Genomic DNA, 21,343 nt, shown 5'->3' on the forward strand with positions numbered 1-21,343 from the left:
TGTTTCATGTCACTGGTCATATAAACCTATGTAAACAGGAAAAACGCGGAAGAGTTTGGTCGCATCTAACTACAGCCCCAAAAATACCGTTGGCCATACTGAGCCTAGCTACATTGCTAACAGGAGTGACAGCGCGTCTGACTGCGTCTGACTGACTGGGAGGTTGCACAAAGCTCGGAGAGGTACGGAGCAGCTCGTCGCAATTCAGATAAGAGCATATTTCATTATGGAAGTACGGTGGACTGTTCCTTTAATGAAGTGTCTGTGACATGCTTTAGTCAAAATACTAAAGTATAAAGCACCACAGCACCTTCTCACCCTGTCTCAACAGCCCTGTTCAAAATGGCCAGTTTGAGTGTCTGTTTCTTTAAATGATAATGAGCCACTGCTCACCCCACCCCTTCTTCCACCAGCCAATCAGGTAGGACTTTCCTCATTAATATCTCATCTCATCTCATTATCTCTAGCCGCTTTATCCTTCTACAGGGTCGCAGGCAAGCTGGAGCCTATCCCAGCTGACTACGGGCGAAAGGCGGGGTACACCCTGGACAAGTCGCCAGGTCATCACAGGGCTGACACATAGACACAGACAACCATTCACACTCACATTCACACCTACGGTCAATTTAGAGTCACCAGTTAACCTAACCTGCATGTCTTTGGACTGTGGGGGAAACCGGAGCACCCTCCTCATTAATATACCTGTAATGTTTATTATTACTTATATTGCGCATTTTAATATTTGGTAATATGATCAAATGTGGGCGGCACGGTGGTGTAGTGGTTAGCGCTGTTGCCTCACAGCAAGAAGGTCCGGGTTCGAGCCCCGTGGCCGGCGAGGGCCTTTCTGTGCGGAGTTTGCATGTTCTCCCCGTGTCCGCGTGGGTTTCCTCCGGGTGCTCCGGTTTCCCCTACAGTCCAAAGACATGCAGGTTAGGTTAACTGGTGACTCTAAATTGACCGTAGGTGTGAATGTGAGTGTGAATGGTTGTCTGTGTCTATGTATCGGCCCTGTGATGACCTGGCGACTTGTCCAGGGTGTACCCCGCCTTTCGCCCGTAGTCAGCTGGGATAGGCTCCAGCTTGCCTGCGACCCTGTAGAACAGGATAAAGCGGCTAGAGATAATGAGAATGAATGATCAAATGTGCATTACACTAAAAATACTTATATATAATATATAATATATAAAAACATACTACTAATAAAAGCAATTATAACAATCCGAGATTAATAATACATACAAAATAAAAAAAAAGTCAATTAACCAAAATAATAATAATAATGATGATAAAATAAAATCCTAATACTTTTAGCGTTCGCTTGAACTTAACTGTAGGGTCATGCAATACAATACTAGAATTGGACCCCAGATTATAACGTGCGCTCTGCCTAATGCATACAAGATCGCTTAAATATGCTGGGGCTAAATTATGAATTGCTTTAAAGGTGATAACAGCAATCTTATACTTAATCTTATCCAATTTTATTAGTTTTTTTAAAAATAGAACAATTAATGAATTTAGGGCCATGTGGCCCTAAAGTCTCAGCTTTTTTCCTGCTTCACCATGACCCAATTCCAAATACTACATCATACACCATGTGGTGGGCTTTCCCTGTTTGCGCTAGGCATTGTGGGATATAAATTTGAAACAGGAGAGAAAAATGGAGGGCGTGAGTGTGTGAATGAAACATGAAAGACTGATTACAGTAACGGAAGAAGAAGAAACCTTTATTTGTCACATGCACACTTCAAGCACAGTGAAATTCATCCTCTGAATTTAACCCATCTGAAGCAGTGAACACACGCGCGCACACCCAGAGCAGTGGGCAGCCACACTAGAGCGCCCGGGGAGCAGTCAGGGGTCAGGTACCTTGCTCAAGGGCACTTCAGCCCAAGGCCGCCCCACGTTAACCTAACTGCATGTCTTTGGACTGTGGGGGAAACCGGAGCACCCGGAGGAAACCCACGCGGACACGGGGAGAACATGCAAACTCCGCACAGAAAGGCCCTCGCCGGCCACTGGATTCAAACCCAGAACCTTCTTGCTGTGAGGCGACCATGCTAACCACTACACCACCGTGCCACCCACAAGGCATTGTGGGATATAAATTTGAAACAGGAGAGAAAAATGGAGGACATGAGTGTGCGAATGAAACGTGAAAGACTGATTACAGTAACGGAAAGCGAGAAGAAAAGACGTTATGTTGTGAAGGAAAGGAAACGCAGGACCAAACTAATAAATATTGGCGGTCAGCGAGCACCTCGCTGTGGTCAGCTGTTCGTTTAGCGACAGAATGATGTAACTGTCAGTGCACGGTCAAAGGTAAACCTGTAGATGGCAGTAATGCAACACTGGATGCCAGCTGCTGTAAAACCCAAAAGAAGAAGAAGAAAAAGAAGCAGGTAAACCTGCGCATGTGCACACGGACTTCCTCTGCTTGACTGCATGAAGTGGGAGATTTCATGCACATTATTTGCTAGGGAATCCCCTCAAATTAAATAACTTCCCAGACACAGAATGGCCTGATATTTTGTGAGATATTATAGAAATAAACATAAATTTACAATGACCAAATTTCAAAGGGAACTAAATTTCACTGAGTTTATGAAATCGAAAGGCTGTCTCGCTTTAAATAATTCTGGAGTTAATCATATATGTGTTTCTGGTTCAGGAAGTTCAACACAGGGATATCTTTCTCAGAATTTATGCAAGCTGGATCTCACTCTCCTTACCTCGGTCTGTACCATGGCTGGCCTCTGAGTGCGCAGGGTTTTGATGGTTTGGAATAGATCCACCACTCCCTCATATCTCATTCTCTCCAGTACGATACTCAGTGTGATGAACACTCCTGTACGACCCACACCAGCACTGTAGAATGTAAGTGTTGGTCAATACACACACTTACTCACACAGACACCTACACACACACACACACACACACACACACACACACACACACACACACACACACACCTGCAGTGAACAGTAATTGGTCCGTCCTGGCCAAACTGCTCCTTGGTTTTGTGCACCTGACCAATAAAGTCAATAAATCCCTCCCCTGTCTTTGGCACACCCTGCTCTGGCCAATCAGTGAACTGGAACTGCCGGATAGTCCTGGATTGGCCATCCTGAGAAAAAGGGGAAGAGTTATATACATATGCAAGATATAACTGAACTGTAAACTGCACATATAACCTGTAAAAATCACAAAACTCACTCAAACAGAACCCCAATCCGGACTTTAATGAGAACGATAAATCAAGCCTTATTTAGAGCCTCTAGTAGAAATTAATCTCATCTCATCTCATTATCTGTAGCCACTTTATCCTGTTCTACAGGGTCGCAGGCAAGCTGGAGCCTATCCCAGCTGACTACGGGCGAGAGGCGGGGTACACCCTGGACAAGTCGCCAGGTCATCACAGGGCTGACACATAGACACAGACAACCATTCACACTCACATTCACACCTACGGTCAATTTAGAGTCACCAGTTAACCTAACCTGCATGTCTTTGGACTGTGGGGGAAACCGGAGCACCCGGAGGAAACCCACGCGGACACGGGGAGAACATGCAAACTCCGCACAGGGGCTCGAACCCGGACCTTCTTGCTGTGAGGCGACAGCGCTAACCACTACACCACCGTGCTGCCCCAGTAGAAATTAATCTGAACTTCAATATGAACACCAATTTCAACTCCAGTAAGAACTGCACTATAAACTCTAATCTGAACTCCAGTCTGAATTTCCATATGAACTCCAGTGTGAACTTTAATTTGAACTCCAATCTGACCTCTAATCTGAAATTCAATAAAAACTTCAATCTGAACTCCAATAAGATCTCCAATCTAAACTCCAATAAGAATGCTGATTTGAACTCCAATCTGAATTATAAAATTGAGTATAAACTCGAATCTGAACCCCAATACGAACTCTGATTGAAAGTCCAATCTGAACTTCAACCTGGACAATAATATGAATTTAAATCTTAGCTCCGATATAAACAACATGATAAAAAAATGCTAAAAACTTCTTAACTAATAATACTGTCATTAAGGATTACTAACTAGTTACTATTAATTAAACAGTCATCCCATGTGAGTTATTTGATATAATCCTGAATCATTAGCTACAACAGGATATTTTTTGTGTAGCTAGCTACTCAGCTAGCAGGGTATTATCTAGAAATTGAGAGAAGGGTGTCTGATGGCTGAGTGAAGAACTGCTAGGGGGTCCGGAAGCATGCTCTCCCAGGAAAATTTGAAATATTGAAGCAAATGTGGGGTCTTCTGGTGCAATCTTGGCATGAAAATGCACTTGGGAGAAGTTCTTAAAATAAGGTGTTTTAGGTAGTGAATTTCTGAAAAATGAATCAGTCAACTCAAATAATTTCAAGAAAATTCTTTATGCCATTTTATAGCACATGTAGCCTTTGTGCCTAATTTTGCAATGCTCAGTCCTGATTAGCATGGTGTGCTAAATTGGTAATGGCTGTCCCAACCACAGAAGCTAACCTTTACATGTACATATTGAGCATGTGTAAACAGTAGAGTCACACACGCCTCAGATGAGGTTGCATAAAAAGTTCTGTGGCTTCCTCAAATGGGAAGTCCTCAATGGCTATCTTGGCGTAGCTTAGACGAACAAGGCAGTCCAATGTACAGATGCTAAGTTGGTTGCAGAGGCCAACCTTTATTCTGTTGCTACAGCTGAACCTGGCTGTAGTATGAAACAAGGACTATGGTTGGTTGCCGTGTGATGTGTTGGTTGCCATGTGACTGCCAATGGGAGCGTGCTATCGGTTTTGAGCAGCAAATCACGTCCCGCTTCAGAAATAATGGAGTGCAAACATTGTACCGGAAAAACACGCACGTGGGATGCAGATTTATGGTACTGTTTGGGGTCCCCACTCGTCCACTGGTGTTTATTTTGATCTGCCAGTGCAACTAACATTGCTCATTTTTGTTTCATCATAATTTTCTCTAATAGGAATTTTGAAGCCAGTCGTTGCAGGAAATTACCCGTCAGCTTCTCGTATTGGCTGTCGAAAAGACAGGTTGACGGGTCTCTAGATAACATGGAGTTAGCCAGTATATTTAACAAAACTCTACTGTGCAGAACCTCCACAACAATAAACATTAAAGGGGAACTGAAGTCATTTTTAAACTTGCTTTATTTCTTAATTAACGTATTATTCAATTATGTTTTCGGTTTTATTAATATATCATGACTCGTATTGGCATATTATATTACACTTATCGGCCTTTTCAGTTTTTAGCCATGCTGAACGTAGTTCGTATGGTCCACGGCAGGCGTTGCTTATCCGCGCGATCTTCACGAGACTTGTGCGAGACTTCAAACGTGAAGTGTCAGCGCCACCATTTTGAAAGCTGTTTACACAGCGGCCAGATCGCCATATCATTCCAATTTAGATTAATTTCGAGATTTGCCAGCTTTATCAGTGATGGAGATTATTCCATATGACTTCAAACCAACATGGAGTAGAGAAGAGTTGGAAAGACGACAGGATAAGGACTAGACTGTCGTGCTGGTATTAACGTCATTACTGTCACACAATTAAAATGTGCCAGATCAGGTGGCTGGTGGGTTTTCAAAATAATAAATACATGCATGTATTTTTGTGATAAATACATATTATACTGAGCGCATTTCCCACATAATCCTCACTAAGGTTTCAGACAGCACTACAAAATGGCGTCCCCATTATATAGTGTTCTATATAGTGAGTAGGGAGCGATTTCGGATACAGGGAAAACTTCCGGCTTGATTACGTCAGCATTCGAAAGAGGGTGCGCATGTCTTTTGACAACGTTGGCAGATGTTGGTCACTTTGATTTCCACTGTCTCATTTTACTTCCGTCCTACGATGTCTCGCACAGGTCTCAGCGAATCTCGTTCACGGCCATTGCTTTGACATATGGACTGATATATTACATAGCATATTTCAAACACTCATAACTTGCTATAGCAGCCACAAAATAGCTGTCAGAAATGCATTCCTACAGTTTATAAAATGAGATAAATAGAATTTTGATAATAAAAAATTTGCCTTCAGTTTCCCTTTAAAACGGCTATTAAAATGTTGATACAGATTGTGGAGACATAATACTTTGTCGAGGATAGAATACTGATGAATACTGTAGGGATACACACTGAGTAAACTTGCATATTCTTATAAAGTGCAGTCTTCAAAGGTCCAATTAAAACCCTTCCAGCTATATGGGTATTTAGAATCGAGGCAGTCCTATAGATACTGGAGCACCAGTTCATAAAGACAAACTTGGAGTGTTGAATATAACAAAAGAAATGCTGTACCCTGGCGTCAGTGACTTTGAACTCTCTCAGGATGTACTGTGGCATGTTGTATTCAGCCATGGGGTCCACCACAAAGTACTGATAACGTGCAGAGCGCTCAGCTGGCCAGTACTGATGGCACTTCTCCTGCAGGGCAAACACAAACAGATTGTAATTATGTATGTGTAAGTGTGGTAATTATTTGAAGACATGATTTTGGATTTGGTTTTAAATAAAGCAATAAAGTGTCTACAAAGCTCTGCATCCAAATTGCTATATGGTGGTCTCAAGTAGGTGCTCCTTATTTGAACTTACTGCAAGCTGGTTATCATCACTGAAAATCTTTTTTTCTGTGCAGATAACATGTGTGATAAATTTATACACTTACAGTGCTCAGCGTAAATGAGTACACCCCCTTTGAAAAGTAACATTTTAAACAATATCTCAATGAACACAAACGATTTCCAAAATGTTGACAAGACAAAGTTTAATATAACATCTGTTTAACTTATAACATGAAAGTTAGGTTAATAATATAACTTAGATTACACATTTTTCAGTTTTACTTCAAATTAAGGTGGTGCAAAAATGAGTACACCCCACAACAAAAACTACTACATCTAGTACTTTGTATGGCCTCCATGATTTTTAATGACAGCACCAAGTCTTCTCGGCATGGAATGAACAAGTTGATGACATTTTGCAACATCAATCTTTTTCCATTCTTCAACAATGACTTCTTTTAGTGACTGGATGCTGGATGGAGAGTGATGCTCAACTTGTCTCTTTAGAATTCCCCAAAGAAAATAATTTCTTTATACCACAAAGGTGAAGGCTACAAGAAGATCAGCAAAGCTTTACTTATCAGTCAGAATACTGTAGCAAAAGTGGTACAAAAATTTAAGAAAGATGGAACTGCAACCATCTCACAGAGACGTCCAGGTCGTCCACGGAAGTTAACACCTCGACAGGAGCGTCTTCTGGTGAGAAGGGTTGAAGAAAATTGGCATGCAAGTTCACTGCAGTTATCTAAAGAAGTAGAAAGCCAAACTGGGGTGACTATTTCCCGTGACACAATACGGCGTACGCTGCAGAGGAATGGCATGCATGGATGCCGTCCACGAAAGAAGCCTCTCCTAAAGCCCAGGCACAAAAAAAGCCCACCTAGAGTTTGCCAGGGCCCGTGCTGACAAAGATGAAGACTACTGGGACTCTATACTCTGGAGTGATGAGACCAAGATAAATGTTTTTGGAACTGATGGCTTCAAAAATGTATGGCGTCGCAAAGGTGAGGAATACAAAGAGAAATGCATGGTGCCTACAGTGAAACATGGTGGTGGCAGTGTCCTTACAGTATGTGGGGCTGCATGAGTGCTGCTGGTGTCGGGGAGCTGCATTTCATTGATGGCATCATGAATTCACAGACGTATTGCTCTATACTGAAAGAGAAGATGCTACCATCACTCTGTGCCCTTGGTTGTCGTGCACTTTTCCAACATGACAATGATTCTAAATACACATCTAAGGCCACTGTTGGATTTCTGAAGAAGAACAGGGTGAAAGTGATTCAGTGGCCAAGTATGTCTCCTGATCTGAACCCAGTCGAACACCTATGGGAATTCTGAAGAGACAAGTTGAGCATCACTCTCCATCCAGCATCCAGTCACTAAAAGAGGTCATTGTTGAAGAATGGAAAAAGATTGATGTTGCAAAATGTCATCAACTTGTTCATTCCATGTCTAGAAGACTTGGTGCTGTCATTAAAAACCATGGAGCCCATACACAGTACTAGATGTAGTAGTTTTTGTTGTGGGGTGTACTCATTTTTGCACCACCCTAATTTGAGTAAAACTGAAAAATGTGTAATCTAAGTTATATTATTAACCTTACTTTCATGTTATAAGTTAAACAGATGTTATATTAAACTTTGTCTTGTCAACATTTTGGAAATCGTTTGTGTTCATTGAGATATTGTTTAAAATGTTACTTTTCAAAGGGGGTGTACTCATTTACGCTCAGCACTGTAACAATAAACTAGTTGGAGTTTGCATGTTCTCCCCGTGTCCGCGTGGGTTTCCTCCGGGTGCTCCGGTTTCCCCCACAGTCCAAAGACATGCAGGTTAGGTACAATTGGCGCAAGCTGTAGTGGTTTCCCACCCATAATGTATGTACATATATATCGCTATAGCAACGCTAAATAAATTAAATTAAGTTTATTGTTATCTAACCCTAACCCGAACCCTTGATCTCAGAATGGTCAAAATAACTCATATTCCACATATGTACCACACCACATGGCCCTGCCCACTTTGCTTTGCTAATCGATGACTTGCAACCAGGTGATCAAAATGTGCTATGTCATGAGCGTCCACAAAGCAACTAGGATGGCAGCCCCTGAAAGCATGTCTGTAAACAATGCTGAATTTTCTCAGTATTACCAGTATTACCACGATTTGAACGATCGAGCGAAGATAGATATGTGTGGTTTTGACCCATATTATTTAAAAAAGTCAAACTTTTCTGAAGATAAGACGCTTCTACCGACCATCGAGTACAAATACAGGTCATTTCATCCAAAGCCTTTTCGTCCAATAGTTAAGACATTTCGTCCAAAGCCTTTTCCATATGCACCATCAATTATTTTATATTTCAGGTATTTGTTTGTTTGAAAAAAGGAGGAATTCTCAGTGGAATTTGACCGAAGCAAAACACATTTTTGTAAAGCAAATGAGTGCCATAGTACATGCACTTCAACACTAAAGCGCATATTAAGGGGGGTGGGGGGTAACCGTGTCAGCCCGTGCCACTTGCTGACCCTGGGATGAATTAACTCTCTTGTCACTGCAGGCTGCTCGCTTGCATGTCTCTTTCTGGCTGGATCATATTAAATCTTCAGGTGCTGAGCAGCACTCTCGCAGGGGTTTCGTTCGTGAATCCTGGGCCGAGGTGTGGTCCTACCGACCCGAGACTGTGCTCTTTCGAAGGGGGAGGCTTAGAGGGAGGTGCCTGTAAAATTTGGCTTCACTGTGAGCTCCGTTGGCTGAGTTATTAATTTTTAAAGCCGCCTGGATCATATTAAATCTGTAAGCGTGGAGCGGTGTTCTTGCCGGGCTTTCATTCTTGAACACCAGAATACCTGAACTATAAAATAATTGATAGTGTGTATGAAAAAGGCTTTAGATGAAATGTCTTAACTATTGGATGAAATGGTCATTGGATGAAGTGTCCTGATCCCCTCGTCTCCTCTCCGTACTAAGCCTCAGAGTTTCCTCGCCCTCTTTCCGAATCATGGACGGAATTCTAAACAATCAGAACGTGCCACGGTCACGAGTACTGTTGTGACCGCAACCATATCCAGCACAAAGGTATGGCATAGCTAAAAGAATGCTTAAAGCAGTGGAAAAACAAAGAGAGTCATGCACACGTGACTATGTTTTGTATGGAATGTCGCTTGACCCTGCATTTGAATATCCACCAACATGGCTGACATCTGGGTTTCTATTTTCCTTTGATATCACTTGCAAGTCAAGTCAAGGTTGCTATATCTATACCTCTGTAATGCTACAGGTACATGTCTACATCCATTTTATCGCCTCATGACATTGGTTATAGAGTGGGTGGCATGGTGGTGCAGCGGTTAGCACTGTCGCCTCATAGTAAGAAGGTTTGGGATTTGAAATGCCCAGCCAACTGGGGCATTTCTGTATGGAGTTTGCATGTTCTCCCTGTACCTGCTCTGGTTTCCTCTCACAGTCCAAAGACGTGCAGATTAGGTCAACTGGCTACTCTAAATTGCCTGTAGGTGTGAATGTGAGTGTGAATGGCTGTATGTCTCTGCGATAGATTAGCGACCTGCCCAGGGTGGATCCCACCTCTTGCCCAAAGTCAGCTGGGATTAGCTCCAGTTTCCCCGCGACCCTGACAGATAAGTTGTATAAATAATGGATGGATGGTTATGGAGCAATGTTATGGACAAAAAAAACCCCCCGAATGCTGAATTATATGGAATGCCAAGTATGGCATTTGCTATTTTATATTTTTATTCACTATCAATGCTTACAATGATGATTGCACTGTGCTCACATCTTAGGCACATGTGGAAAGGCTGTGAAACAAAGACGCTTGCAAATGGATACAGTATAATGAAAAGGTTCTGTTATAGGTCTACAGTTTTTACTATAAATAGCAGACAGTTTTAAAAATCGATATATGGTGTGAACACCCTGATCTTTAAAACTGTACCAGCTTTCTAAAGGCCCGGTCCCACTGGCCGATGGACACAAAACGTATGCAAAAAGGACACAGCGGACGAGCAAAATTTCGGGGGTGGCGCTATCCATTTTCATCTGCTCCAGAAATGGACAAAATTTGCGAAAATTTGCAAAAACAGAACGGAAAAGAACGGACGTGGGTAGTATATAGCGAGGATGTTAAACGCATGTTCATAGGAAGCCTAGCGGATGAAAGCGGATGGAAGTGGATGACAGCTCCGAAGGGGTTACCGGTGATAACTGAGAAGCGGACGCATAGCAGAAAGAGCGGATGCATAGCGGATGAAGGGGATGCATCACGTACGCCTAACGGAAACAAAGGGGATGTTGCGCGGATGTATATCGGATGCAGACCGTTCACTGCGCATGCGGGGGGTATGAATTGCGTCTGCTCCGCGGATATAAAGGGATGCAGCACGCACGCCGTCAGCATAAAGCGGAAAGACGTGCTGGCGGCTACATCGATACATCTCTACTACTAGATGATTTTCTCCCCCTTTTTATACAAAATATCGATTGTCCGCTAGGTGTCCTTCTACATACTCTAGACATACTCCAGACATCCTAAATATACGAGATACATCCCAGATATAAACGCTTTGTCCGTTTTGAATACTTTATATACGAGATGCATACGCTTACATCCGTTCTATTTCCGTGCTACTAACGATGAATAGACGTTTCATGTACCTTATCTTTCCTCCCTCTTTCCGTTTTCAGCTGCAGCGGATGTGAGTTGCGAGGATGCCCAGGGGATGCAGAGAGGATACAGCAGACGTTTAACGGATGATAACGGACATAGAACGTTTGTTGCTCGTATATGTCGCGGATTTACATCGTACACGGCGGAAAGTTCATCCGTTCTAAAAGTTTTGTGCAGCTCAAAACTTTTTGCGCGGATGAAATCACAGTGGACGGATGCTCGATGGATAGAGCGTATGAAGCACGTATGCAATGATTACACAACGGATGCATAGCGTTTTCCAACGGATGGCAAAGATTTTTTACGTTTTACATCCTCTTTGCATCCGTAAGTGCAGTGGGACCGGGCCTTAAGCTACAGCATCATCAATTTTATCAAGAAATAAGTTGTGCTTTTTTTTTATCCAACCATTTCAAAGAACTTGCTACAGTTCTTCTGCAAACTGTTTCAATTTCTTCTGTTTCTGTAGGTAAGATCCCAGACAGCCTCAATTATGTTTTCGTGCTCTATTACCTATTATTCTATCCACATTCACTGGATATGAGCAATAAGTGTGCTCTGATCGGCTACTCTACTATTAGGATATCAGCTCATATACTGTGAGTAGAGAAAAACAAAATGGCGGAGCGTGTTGCTGAACCAACTGAGGACAAAATAAAAAACTTTACTTGAAAACAAAACCCCAAAAAATACACAAAAAAAGCAACAAAATGTAGAATAAAAGTATTTGATGCGAAGAACGTATCTTTTTTTTATTTTTCAAGAATTATTATTATCGCATTTTTCACAGACATGCGGTTAGGTTAATATGGGACGGCCTTGGGCTGAGGTGCCCTCGAGCGAGGCACCTAACTCCCAACTGCTCCCCGGGCGCTGTTAGCATGGCTGCCCACTGCTCTGGGTATGTGTGTGTGCTCATTGCTCACGTGTGTGTGGATGTGTGTGTTCACTGCTTCAGATGGGTTAAATGCAGAGAGGAATTTCACAAGCTTGTGATGAATAAAGTTGTGCTTCTTCTTCTGTCATTTCGCCGGTTTGTTTACATTCTAAGCAGATTTTGTTGGATATTTTGTATAAAGATTTTATTTATCAAGTTTGCAAAAAAATTAAAAATGCCCTGTTTCTCAAAATCCAGTGAATGTGGATAGAATAAAACAGTTATTCCACTCAATCTCGTCGTATGTGGCTTATAGCCAACTCGCTGCTATGTGCCTTGTCGCGACTCGATTTCATGGAATAACTGTTAAATACCCTCCTTTCTTTCATCTCTCATCTCTAGCCGCTTTATCCTGTTCTACAGGGTCGCAGGCAAGCTGGAGCCTATCCCAGCTGACTACGGGCGAAAGGCGGGGTACACCCTGGACAAGTCGCCAGGTCATCACAGGGCTGACACATAGACACAGACAACCATTCACACTCACATTCACACCTACGGTCAATTTAGAGTCACCAGTTAACCTAACCTGCATGTCTTTGGACTGTGGGGGAAACCGGAGCACCCGGAGGAAACCCACGCGGACACGGGGAGAACATGCAAACTCCGCACAGAAAGGCCCTCGCCGGCCACGGGGCTCGAACCCGGACCTTCTTGCTGTGAGGTGACAGCGCTAACCACTACACCACCGTGCCCCTCCCTCCTTTCTTTCATGACATATAAAAATTCTCTGTACTGTTTATTTATTTATTTATTTATAGAAAATAAATGTTTAGCTGTCTACATTTTGCTCATTTCTACTGACACACAAATGCAGAAGCCATAAAGTAAACTTTTAAGACAAAATTAATAAAGGACTTAATAAGTGCCTAAAACTTTTGCACATTACTGTAGAATAGGATAGTCTGTAAACGTGGGAGTCTGATTTACTAAATCATATCGCACAGAACTGTTGAAATGTCAAATCTGATTGATCAGAAGGTGTTGATTTTCTATAAGAGCAGCTCAGGCAGTAGAGCTAACTTATTCAAATCACAGGTTTATGTAATATTATAAATACGATATATTAACAAAACTTACACAAGGGACTCTATAAAAATGATTAAAAAACTGTAATTGTTGATAAGCTGGAGTTTTCTAAGAGGTTGTTGGTGGGTGAACTGTTTATAGCTGTTATGACAGAAGTGATAACCAGAACTGTCTTGTTTCGTGGCTGTTCCACAACATTAAAAACCTCAATAAACAGATAAAATGTATAGTTTGTTGTTCCTGAATTTAAAAAAAAAAGGTGTTAGTGTTTGAAAATTGCTGTGGTATAAGATGCATAAAACACTTCAGGTCATGACATTATTGGAAAATCAATAATGCCTGTTTGGTGGACATTTTGCATCGAGCTGCATCACACCACCTTGTTGATTATTTTCATAAAACAGCACACCCTAAGATTTTCATTCCTTACTTAAGCAAACTACCTCGCTACAGACTTCATATCATTTACATTGTGTCATACTTAGGGCTTATTTTAAATAATACAATGAAAATAAAAAAGTACTCCAGTGTAGAAGTTTAGAAATAAATTAAGCATTCCCATTTGGCATTCTTTACACTTACTGGATGTAATACTCCTGATAGACTAATCTGTATAAAGTCGAGCGCCACTGATCTTTTGTGCCTCACAACAAGCTCGATATGCTCATCTGCCCCTGATCTAATAGAGCTCTTCACTGAAACAAATACGATGTGACTCACTGACCTTCCAAGTGGACTCCTAGTGGCAATCTTTAATTTTTATTGGAAATAAATGAAAGTCAGCTGTTTTGTTGCATGATGTCACTGCCATGTCACACTTACCCTTCCCATCTCTCGGAGTTTGGTCAGCATTACTACGATGGTGGAATTGTGCTCCCACAGCATTCTCCAGAAGTCCTCTGTGGTCTCGGCCAGAGGTCCCTGTGTCGCTATGTATGCCTTCTGCTGCCTACACACACACATACACACGCACAGAGAACAAAAAGAGTAACACTTAATGAGGGAGACTGAAGAAGTAGAAAAAGAATGAATGAGGAGGGAATGATGGAGGAAGAAAACGAGAAGGGGTGAGAGTGTGAGGAGGAAAAAAGAGAGAAATAATGAATTTAAGAGAGGGAGAGGATTGGGGTAAAGAGAGATTTCCAGTTAGAAAAAGAAGAGACAACGCAAGAATTGCCATTGTTTGCATTTGAATTTCCTATTTAAGTGTGAGGCGGCATGATGGTGTACTGGTTAGAAGAAGAACAAATTTATTCATCACACACTTGTGAAATTCCTCTCTGCATTTAACCCATCTGAAGCAGTGAACACACACATGCACACACACGTGAGCAATGAGCACACACACATACCCAGAGCAGTGGGCAGCCATGCTAACAGCGCCCGGGGAGCAGTTGGGAGTTAGGTGCCTCGCTCGAGGGCACCTCAGCCCAAGGCTGTCCCATATTAACCTAACTTAGCACTGTCGCCTCACAGCAAGAAGGTTCTGGGTTCGAGCCCAGTGACTAACAGGGGCCTTTCAGTGTAGAGTTTTCATGTTCTCCCTGTGTCTGCATGGGTTTCCTCCGGGTACTCTAAATTGTGAATGTGTGAATGGTTGAGAGGAGACAACCTCTATAATAATCCAGTAGAAGGCAACGGAAAACCACTACTGTAATCCTTCCTGAGAAACTTTGATGGCTGAAGCCGTCAGAGTGGACGTACCGTCAGGCAGAACACTAAAGAAGAAGAAGATTGCTAAGTGTACAGTGTTGTAGTTGCTTTGAATGAACAGCAGAGGGCGATGTGACACTGCAGCAAAAAGCAAGCACAGTCTGAACTGTTATTTCTGACAAATGTGAATCAGTAATGGGTTTCATTTTAGCGAAGGTCATCAATTTTATAAGAGGTAAGGTGGAACGCGTGCACGCACACACACACTAGGTGTTTCAGATACCTCACACTTCAGTGACGGTATCTAGCTGGGACTAGTCTCAGGCTGCATTCAAATTCAGACACCTTACATACTGCTTTTTGTGTACTAATAGTATGGAAGTATGCATATTCAGACATAGCCCCAGTCTGAGATGTTGTGCCAGTGGCTTTGATTGCACAGCTAGCCGGCCACAGCTTTCAGACTCTTGAAGGTTGCACTTCAGTTGGCTATTTGTACATCCATGGATGCAGTAGCAGCTTGTCCATTGGGGTAAATTGCCCCACCATGTAGGCCAACTGTTTAACAAAAAGTAATCCTCAACTCACTACATTTTAAACTTTGTTTAAATAATAGATACCACTTCGAGTAACAAATGGCTTTAAAAATGTCACTATTTGACAAAAATGTGCCAATGGTTTGTTAATTTGCTTGTCTTTCTTGATTTTGCACAATCATACGGCAGTGCAACATCATTTTAATTCTCAGGTATTTATTGCAGGGCGGCACGGTGGTGTAGTGGTTAGCGCTGTTGCCTCACAGCAAGAAGGTCCGGGTTCGAGCCCCATGGCCGGCGAGGGTCTTTCTGTGCGGAATTTGCATGTTGTCTGCATGGGTTTCCTCTGGGTGCTCCGGTTTCCCCCACAGTCCAAAAACATGCAGGTTAGGTTAACTGGTGACTCTAAATTGACCGTAGGTGTGAATGTGAGTGTGAATGGTTGTCTGTGTCTATGTGTCAGCCCTGTGATGACCTGGCGACTTGTCCAGGGTGTACCCCGCCTTTCGCCTGTAGTTAGCTGGGATAGGCTCCAGCTTGCCTGCGACCCTGTAGAACAGGATAAAGCGGCTACAGATAATGAGATGAGATGAGGCTCCAGCTTGCCTGCGACCCTGTAGAACAGGATAAAGCGGCTACAGATAATGAGATGAGTATTTATTGCACCTAGTGGCCAAAAATGGTAACTGCAGTAAGCACGAGTAAAGGCCCACTGGTTCTTTGGTCATGCATGACACCAGACTTATGGACTGTCTGTCCAATAAAGTCTATTTAACCTGATAAATACAGCACAGAGAGAGAGAAACACTAGGCTGTCTCGTCCCACAGGGGAAAGAAAGAGATAAAGGGTGGGACAGAAAGAGGTATACTGAGGGTTGGAGAGAGAAAGGAAAGACATAGGCAGAAAGAAAGAAACACAGAGGGATAGAGAGAGAGAGAGAGAGAGAGAGAGATATGGGTGGAGTGATTCCCCAGATTCCTTCTTTTAAACCTCTGTGCAAGTTCATTGATTTCTCTAGATGTCACTTGCTCTTTTCACCCTGTGCTGCATGCCATTTCTCACCTGTGACATCAAATCATCCATTTCTGTCTTTCTCCATCTGTTGGTGCCTCACTGTCTTTATCAGTGTCTCCATTGCATTCTCTCCTCTGAGACCTCAGCTGTCTGTAACATGATTTTAAATAGTACTCCATGTTCCAGTACTGTTTTTAATACACCTTTGTGACTTTTCCTAACAATGTGGAAATGTATTAAATCCCATAACAGACCACTTGCAAAGAAACCCTTAGAGGAACCAGACCCAAAATGGAACCCAGCCTCTTCTGGGTGATGCTGGTGATACAGTATTCAGTAATAGAAAAGTAAAGCCAAACAGTACTAAATGTGTTGAAAGAATGTTCATTTGAGTAGGTTGTGAATAACTGTCTTGGAATTAACACAGGACAGTCTTTATGACTCTAGCAGTTCTTGGGTTCAAATCTACAGAATCCAGGTGAGATTCACTTCACTCTTGCACTTTATGTTGTTATATGTAGATTTGTTGTCCTGTGATGTTTTATGTAGCACCATGGTCCTGGAGAAATGTTTCATTTTAACAGTGTACTGTATTGCCAACTGTATATGGTTGAAGAAGAAGAACTTTATTCATCACATATACCCTTGTGAAATTCCTGTCTGTATTTAACTCATCTGAAGCAGTGAACACACACATGTGAGCAATGAGCACACACACATGCCCAGAGCAGTGGGCAGCCATGCTAACAGCACCCGGGGAGCAGTTGGGGTGTGTGTGTGGGGGGGATGTGGGGGGGTAGGTGCCTTGCTCAAGGGCACTTTAGCCCAAGACCGCCCCATGTTAAACCTAATCTGCATGTCTTTGGACTGTGGGGGAAACCGGAGCACCCGGAGGAAACCCACACAGACATGGGAGAACATGCAAACTCCACACAGAAAGGCCTCTGTGGGCCACTGGGCTCGAACCCAGAGCCTTCTTGCTGTGAGGCGACAGTGCTAACCACTACACCACCGTGCCGCCAAATGACAATAAAAACGCCTTGACCTTGATCCGCTGAGGTAAGGGTGAAATTTGGGCATAAACTATTTCTGGGAAGGGCAAGTCTTTAGGGAATGCAAATGAGGGTCAGTTTTGCCAATGGTCAGTGTATTAGGGGATAAAAAGCACCTAATTGTAAGCAGCCATACATATTTAAGGTTTTCAGAACATTGAGAACGTAGGCAAAACGGGTCCAAACCTACTATATCAATGTAATACTTGTACACTGTTTAAAGTTTGCTAAGTTCAGGTCTATATAATCTCTGAGCTACACTACATGGCCAAAAATATGTGGACACCTGGCCACCACACCCATATATACGAACTGTTGCCACAAAGTTGAAAGCACACAGTTCTCTAGAACATGTCTGTATACTGTAAATAAGATTTTAATTCATTAGAATAAGAGGCCCAAACCTGTTCCAGCATGACAATATCCCTATGCACAAAGTAAGGTCCATAAAGATGTGGTTTTCTTATGTTGGTTTGGAAGAATTTGAGTGGCTTTGCATGGCACAGAACCCTGACCTCAGCCCCATTGAACACCTTTGGGATAATTGGATTGCTGACTGTGCTCCAGCCCTCCTCGCCCAACATCAGTGCCTGACCTCACTAATGCTCTTGTGGCTGAATGAGCACAAATCTCCACATCTATGTTCCAAAATCTAGTGGAAAGCCTTCCCAGAAGAGTGGAGGTCGTTATAGCAAGAAGGTGTGGGTGTGTGTGGGGGGGTGGGGGGGGGGTGTCACTTTGGAATGTGATGCTCAATATGCACATATGGGCATGATGGTCAGGTGTCCACATACTTTTTGCCATATGGTATATGACTGTGTTCCAGTTACCAAGGCTGCATTTTGACACTCTTTAGATAAAGGATATCAACAAGCTTCCCTCTGAGTTTCCTTATTTCAGCCAAATTTGAAAGCAGCATTGCTTGAATCCATTTTGCTACATTACATTACAGGCATTTAGCAGATGCTCTTATCCAGAGCGATGTACAGATGTACAACATCCCCAGAGCAGCCTGGGGAGCAGTTGAGGGTTAGGTGCCCTTGCTCAAAGGCACTTCAGCCATTCCAGCTGTTCCAGGGAACTGAACCGGCGACCTTTTGGTCCCAAAGCTGCTTCTCTCACCATTAGGCCATGACTTCCCCCATTATTATGGAATCCACCCATAATTCTTATCAGAATGTACTTGCCTCATACACTCTCAGAGGAAAAAAACAAAACAAAACAAAACGACAGAGTCATCTATATCTCCCGCCCTATATACCAACTATATACCAAGTTTCAAGATATTATTTGTCACATTTTTCAAGTTCTGCTGCAGGAAACCAACCCTACCTCTTTACATTGACCTCAGTAGCCCATGGCATAAACCCACCGGACCTTTGGTCCAGATGAGCTAAAAATTAAAATTTCTCACATTTCTTAGTATCAAAATGCACATATACATTACTTAAATCAACACATATACCAACTTTCAAGACCATACCACTCATAGTTTTCAAGTTCTGCTCCGGAAACAAAACCTACCCCTAAGACTAACTTGAGAGACTAAGTCTGAAATTGTTTCCATGGAAACATGAAAAATTAAAATTTCTCAAATTTCTGAGTATGAAAAGGCACATCTACATCACCTTGTTAACATGTATACCAAGTTTCAAATCCATATCATGAATAGTTTTGGATATATGCTCTGGAAACGAACCTTGCTCTTTGAAACTAATTCAAAATCTATTTTTAATGTAAAAAATTTGAAAAATACTTTTTTTTTTTCAAAAATCCAAAATAGCAAAAGGCACCAGTTCACATGTTGCCTGATATGTATACAAAGTTTCATGACGTTATCTTCAGTAGTTTTAAAGACATAGCCCGGAAACGAAAACGTGACCGGATGGATGGACGGTCAGACGGAACCCGTTTCTATATCCCCCACCAAACTTCGTTTGGGTGAGGGATAACAAAAAAAAACCCACAACAACTGTAATTCTTTGTCACTGGAGTGGTACACTCTAGAGCACAAACTTTTGAAATAATAATTTAAAGGTAAATATTTCATACACATTTTTCAGGTATAGAAATGTATATTTTTTCAGACACTAAAGTTACAAAAGGGTACCACCCCAGTGATAAGGAAAGTTACAGGAGCGTGTAACTCTGAATATGAGTGAATATGCACAGTCATGTTCATATTCAAAGGTTAAAATAAACAAACTGCATACATGTCAACCGATACAGAATGTCCGTATTTTATACAGATTTGATTCAATAAACGTAGTATACGGGTGTACAAATAAAGTTATACGGATTCTTTAAAAAAAACTTCAATATTTATTTCGAGCTATAATCAATTCCCACGATGATAAAAGAGCACATAACATTTACAAACGTACTGTACACCACAGAAAGCACAAACAGCCAGTAAAGAGTCTTATGAAATTGCGCGTTATCTTGTGGTAGCGAGACTTCGTTCCACTTTTGATCATGCACACCGCATTGCGAGAATCCCGCTAACCGGGAAGTAACATTTTGTTTGAAACGCGTATTTCCACCTGAGCGACTTTCACTAGCGACTGAAAAAGATTCTGAATGGGCACTCCGGCAAGATCAACACAGACACTTGCTGTGACATGCAGCCTCGTGAGGTATTGGTGCAGAGTGTTAAAAAAGCTGTCATGGACTACAATTCAGAACATTAGAGTGACACTGTGTTTTTGTCAAACATTGGAGCTTTGTATTCATTCTGAAGGTTTATTGTTATTAATACTGAATAAAAAGTAACTTGGATATACAGTGCAATGCAATAATGAGTACACCCTCTTTGAAAAGTAACATTTCACACAATATGACAAGGAACACAAAGATATATTTCCAAAATGTTCCCAGACTAAGTTAAACACAGGTTCTGTTGAGCTTTTGAACTCAAAACAAAGGCTAATAATATAACTTAAATGATTTTTATTTCAGTTTTAGTGAAATTTGTGTGGTGCAGAAATGAGTACACCCCACTGAAGGGCTCTGAGTAAAGCAACTTTTTAGGCTACCAATGTGGACCTGAACAAACAATTAACCACAGGTGAGTCTAATTAGTCATTACACAGGTGTTAATTAGGCAGTTGGCTACAAAAGGCTGTTACCTAAAGCAAACCACCCTTTCCCATTTCCTGCTGTCAGCAATGGCACCTCATGGCCAGGAAATGTCTCTGGATCTGAGAAAGCGGATTATTGCTTTACACAAGAGAGGTGAGGGCTACAAGAAGATCAGTAAAGCCTTACTTATCAGTAAGAACACGGTTGCAAAAGTGATCCAAAAATTCAAGACAGATGGAACTGCAGCCAAAGTACAGAGACGTACAGGCCGGCCAAGAAAATTAACACCCAGGCAGGAGCGGCTTGTAATGAGAAAAGTTGAGGAAAATCGGCATGCAAGTGCACAACAGGTATCTAAGGAAGTACAGACTGAAATTGGAGTGAATGTGTCACGTGACGCAATATGCCGTACAGTGCAGCGGAATGGCATGCATGGGTGTCGTCCCCGAAGGAAGCCTCTCCTAAAGCCCAGTCACAAAAAAGCCCGTCTAGAGTTCGCCAGGGCACATGCTGAAAAGGATGAAGGTTACTGGGACTCTATACTCTGGAGTGATGAGACCAAAATCAATCTTTTTGTAACTGATGGCTTCAAAACAGTCTGGCGTCGCAAGGGTGAGGAGTATAAGGAAAAATGCATGGTGCCCACAGTGAAACATGGAGGGGGTAGTGTTCTTATGTGGGGTTGCATGAGTGCTGCGGGTGTTGGAGAACTGCATTTCATTGATGGCATCATGAATTCTCAAATGTACTGCTC

At 42.3% G+C, this 21,343-nt stretch overlaps 1 protein-coding gene across 4 annotated transcripts in view; it reads right to left on the minus strand.

The window, feature by feature from the left end:
- ptprfa (protein tyrosine phosphatase receptor type Fa) overlaps window positions 1-21,343 on the minus strand; it is a 498,031-nt gene that overhangs the window by 2,718 nt on the left and 473,970 nt on the right. For all 4 annotated transcript variants that reach the window (XM_060919685.1, XM_060919687.1, XM_060919683.1 and 1 more), the window contains 4 exons: window positions 14,075-14,201; window positions 6,337-6,462; window positions 2,977-3,131; window positions 2,736-2,871 (listed from right to left, as the gene is read on the minus strand). In XM_060919685.1, coding sequence (XP_060775668.1) covers window positions 2,736-2,871; window positions 2,977-3,131; window positions 6,337-6,462; window positions 14,075-14,201 — 544 coding nt within the window. The remainder of the gene's footprint in view (window positions 1-2,735; window positions 2,872-2,976; window positions 3,132-6,336; window positions 6,463-14,074; window positions 14,202-21,343) is intronic.

The sequence above is a fragment of the Neoarius graeffei genome, chromosome 4, assembly GCF_027579695.1.
Source record: "Neoarius graeffei isolate fNeoGra1 chromosome 4, fNeoGra1.pri, whole genome shotgun sequence".
NCBI classification, from domain to species: domain Eukaryota; kingdom Metazoa; phylum Chordata; class Actinopteri; order Siluriformes; family Ariidae; genus Neoarius; species Neoarius graeffei.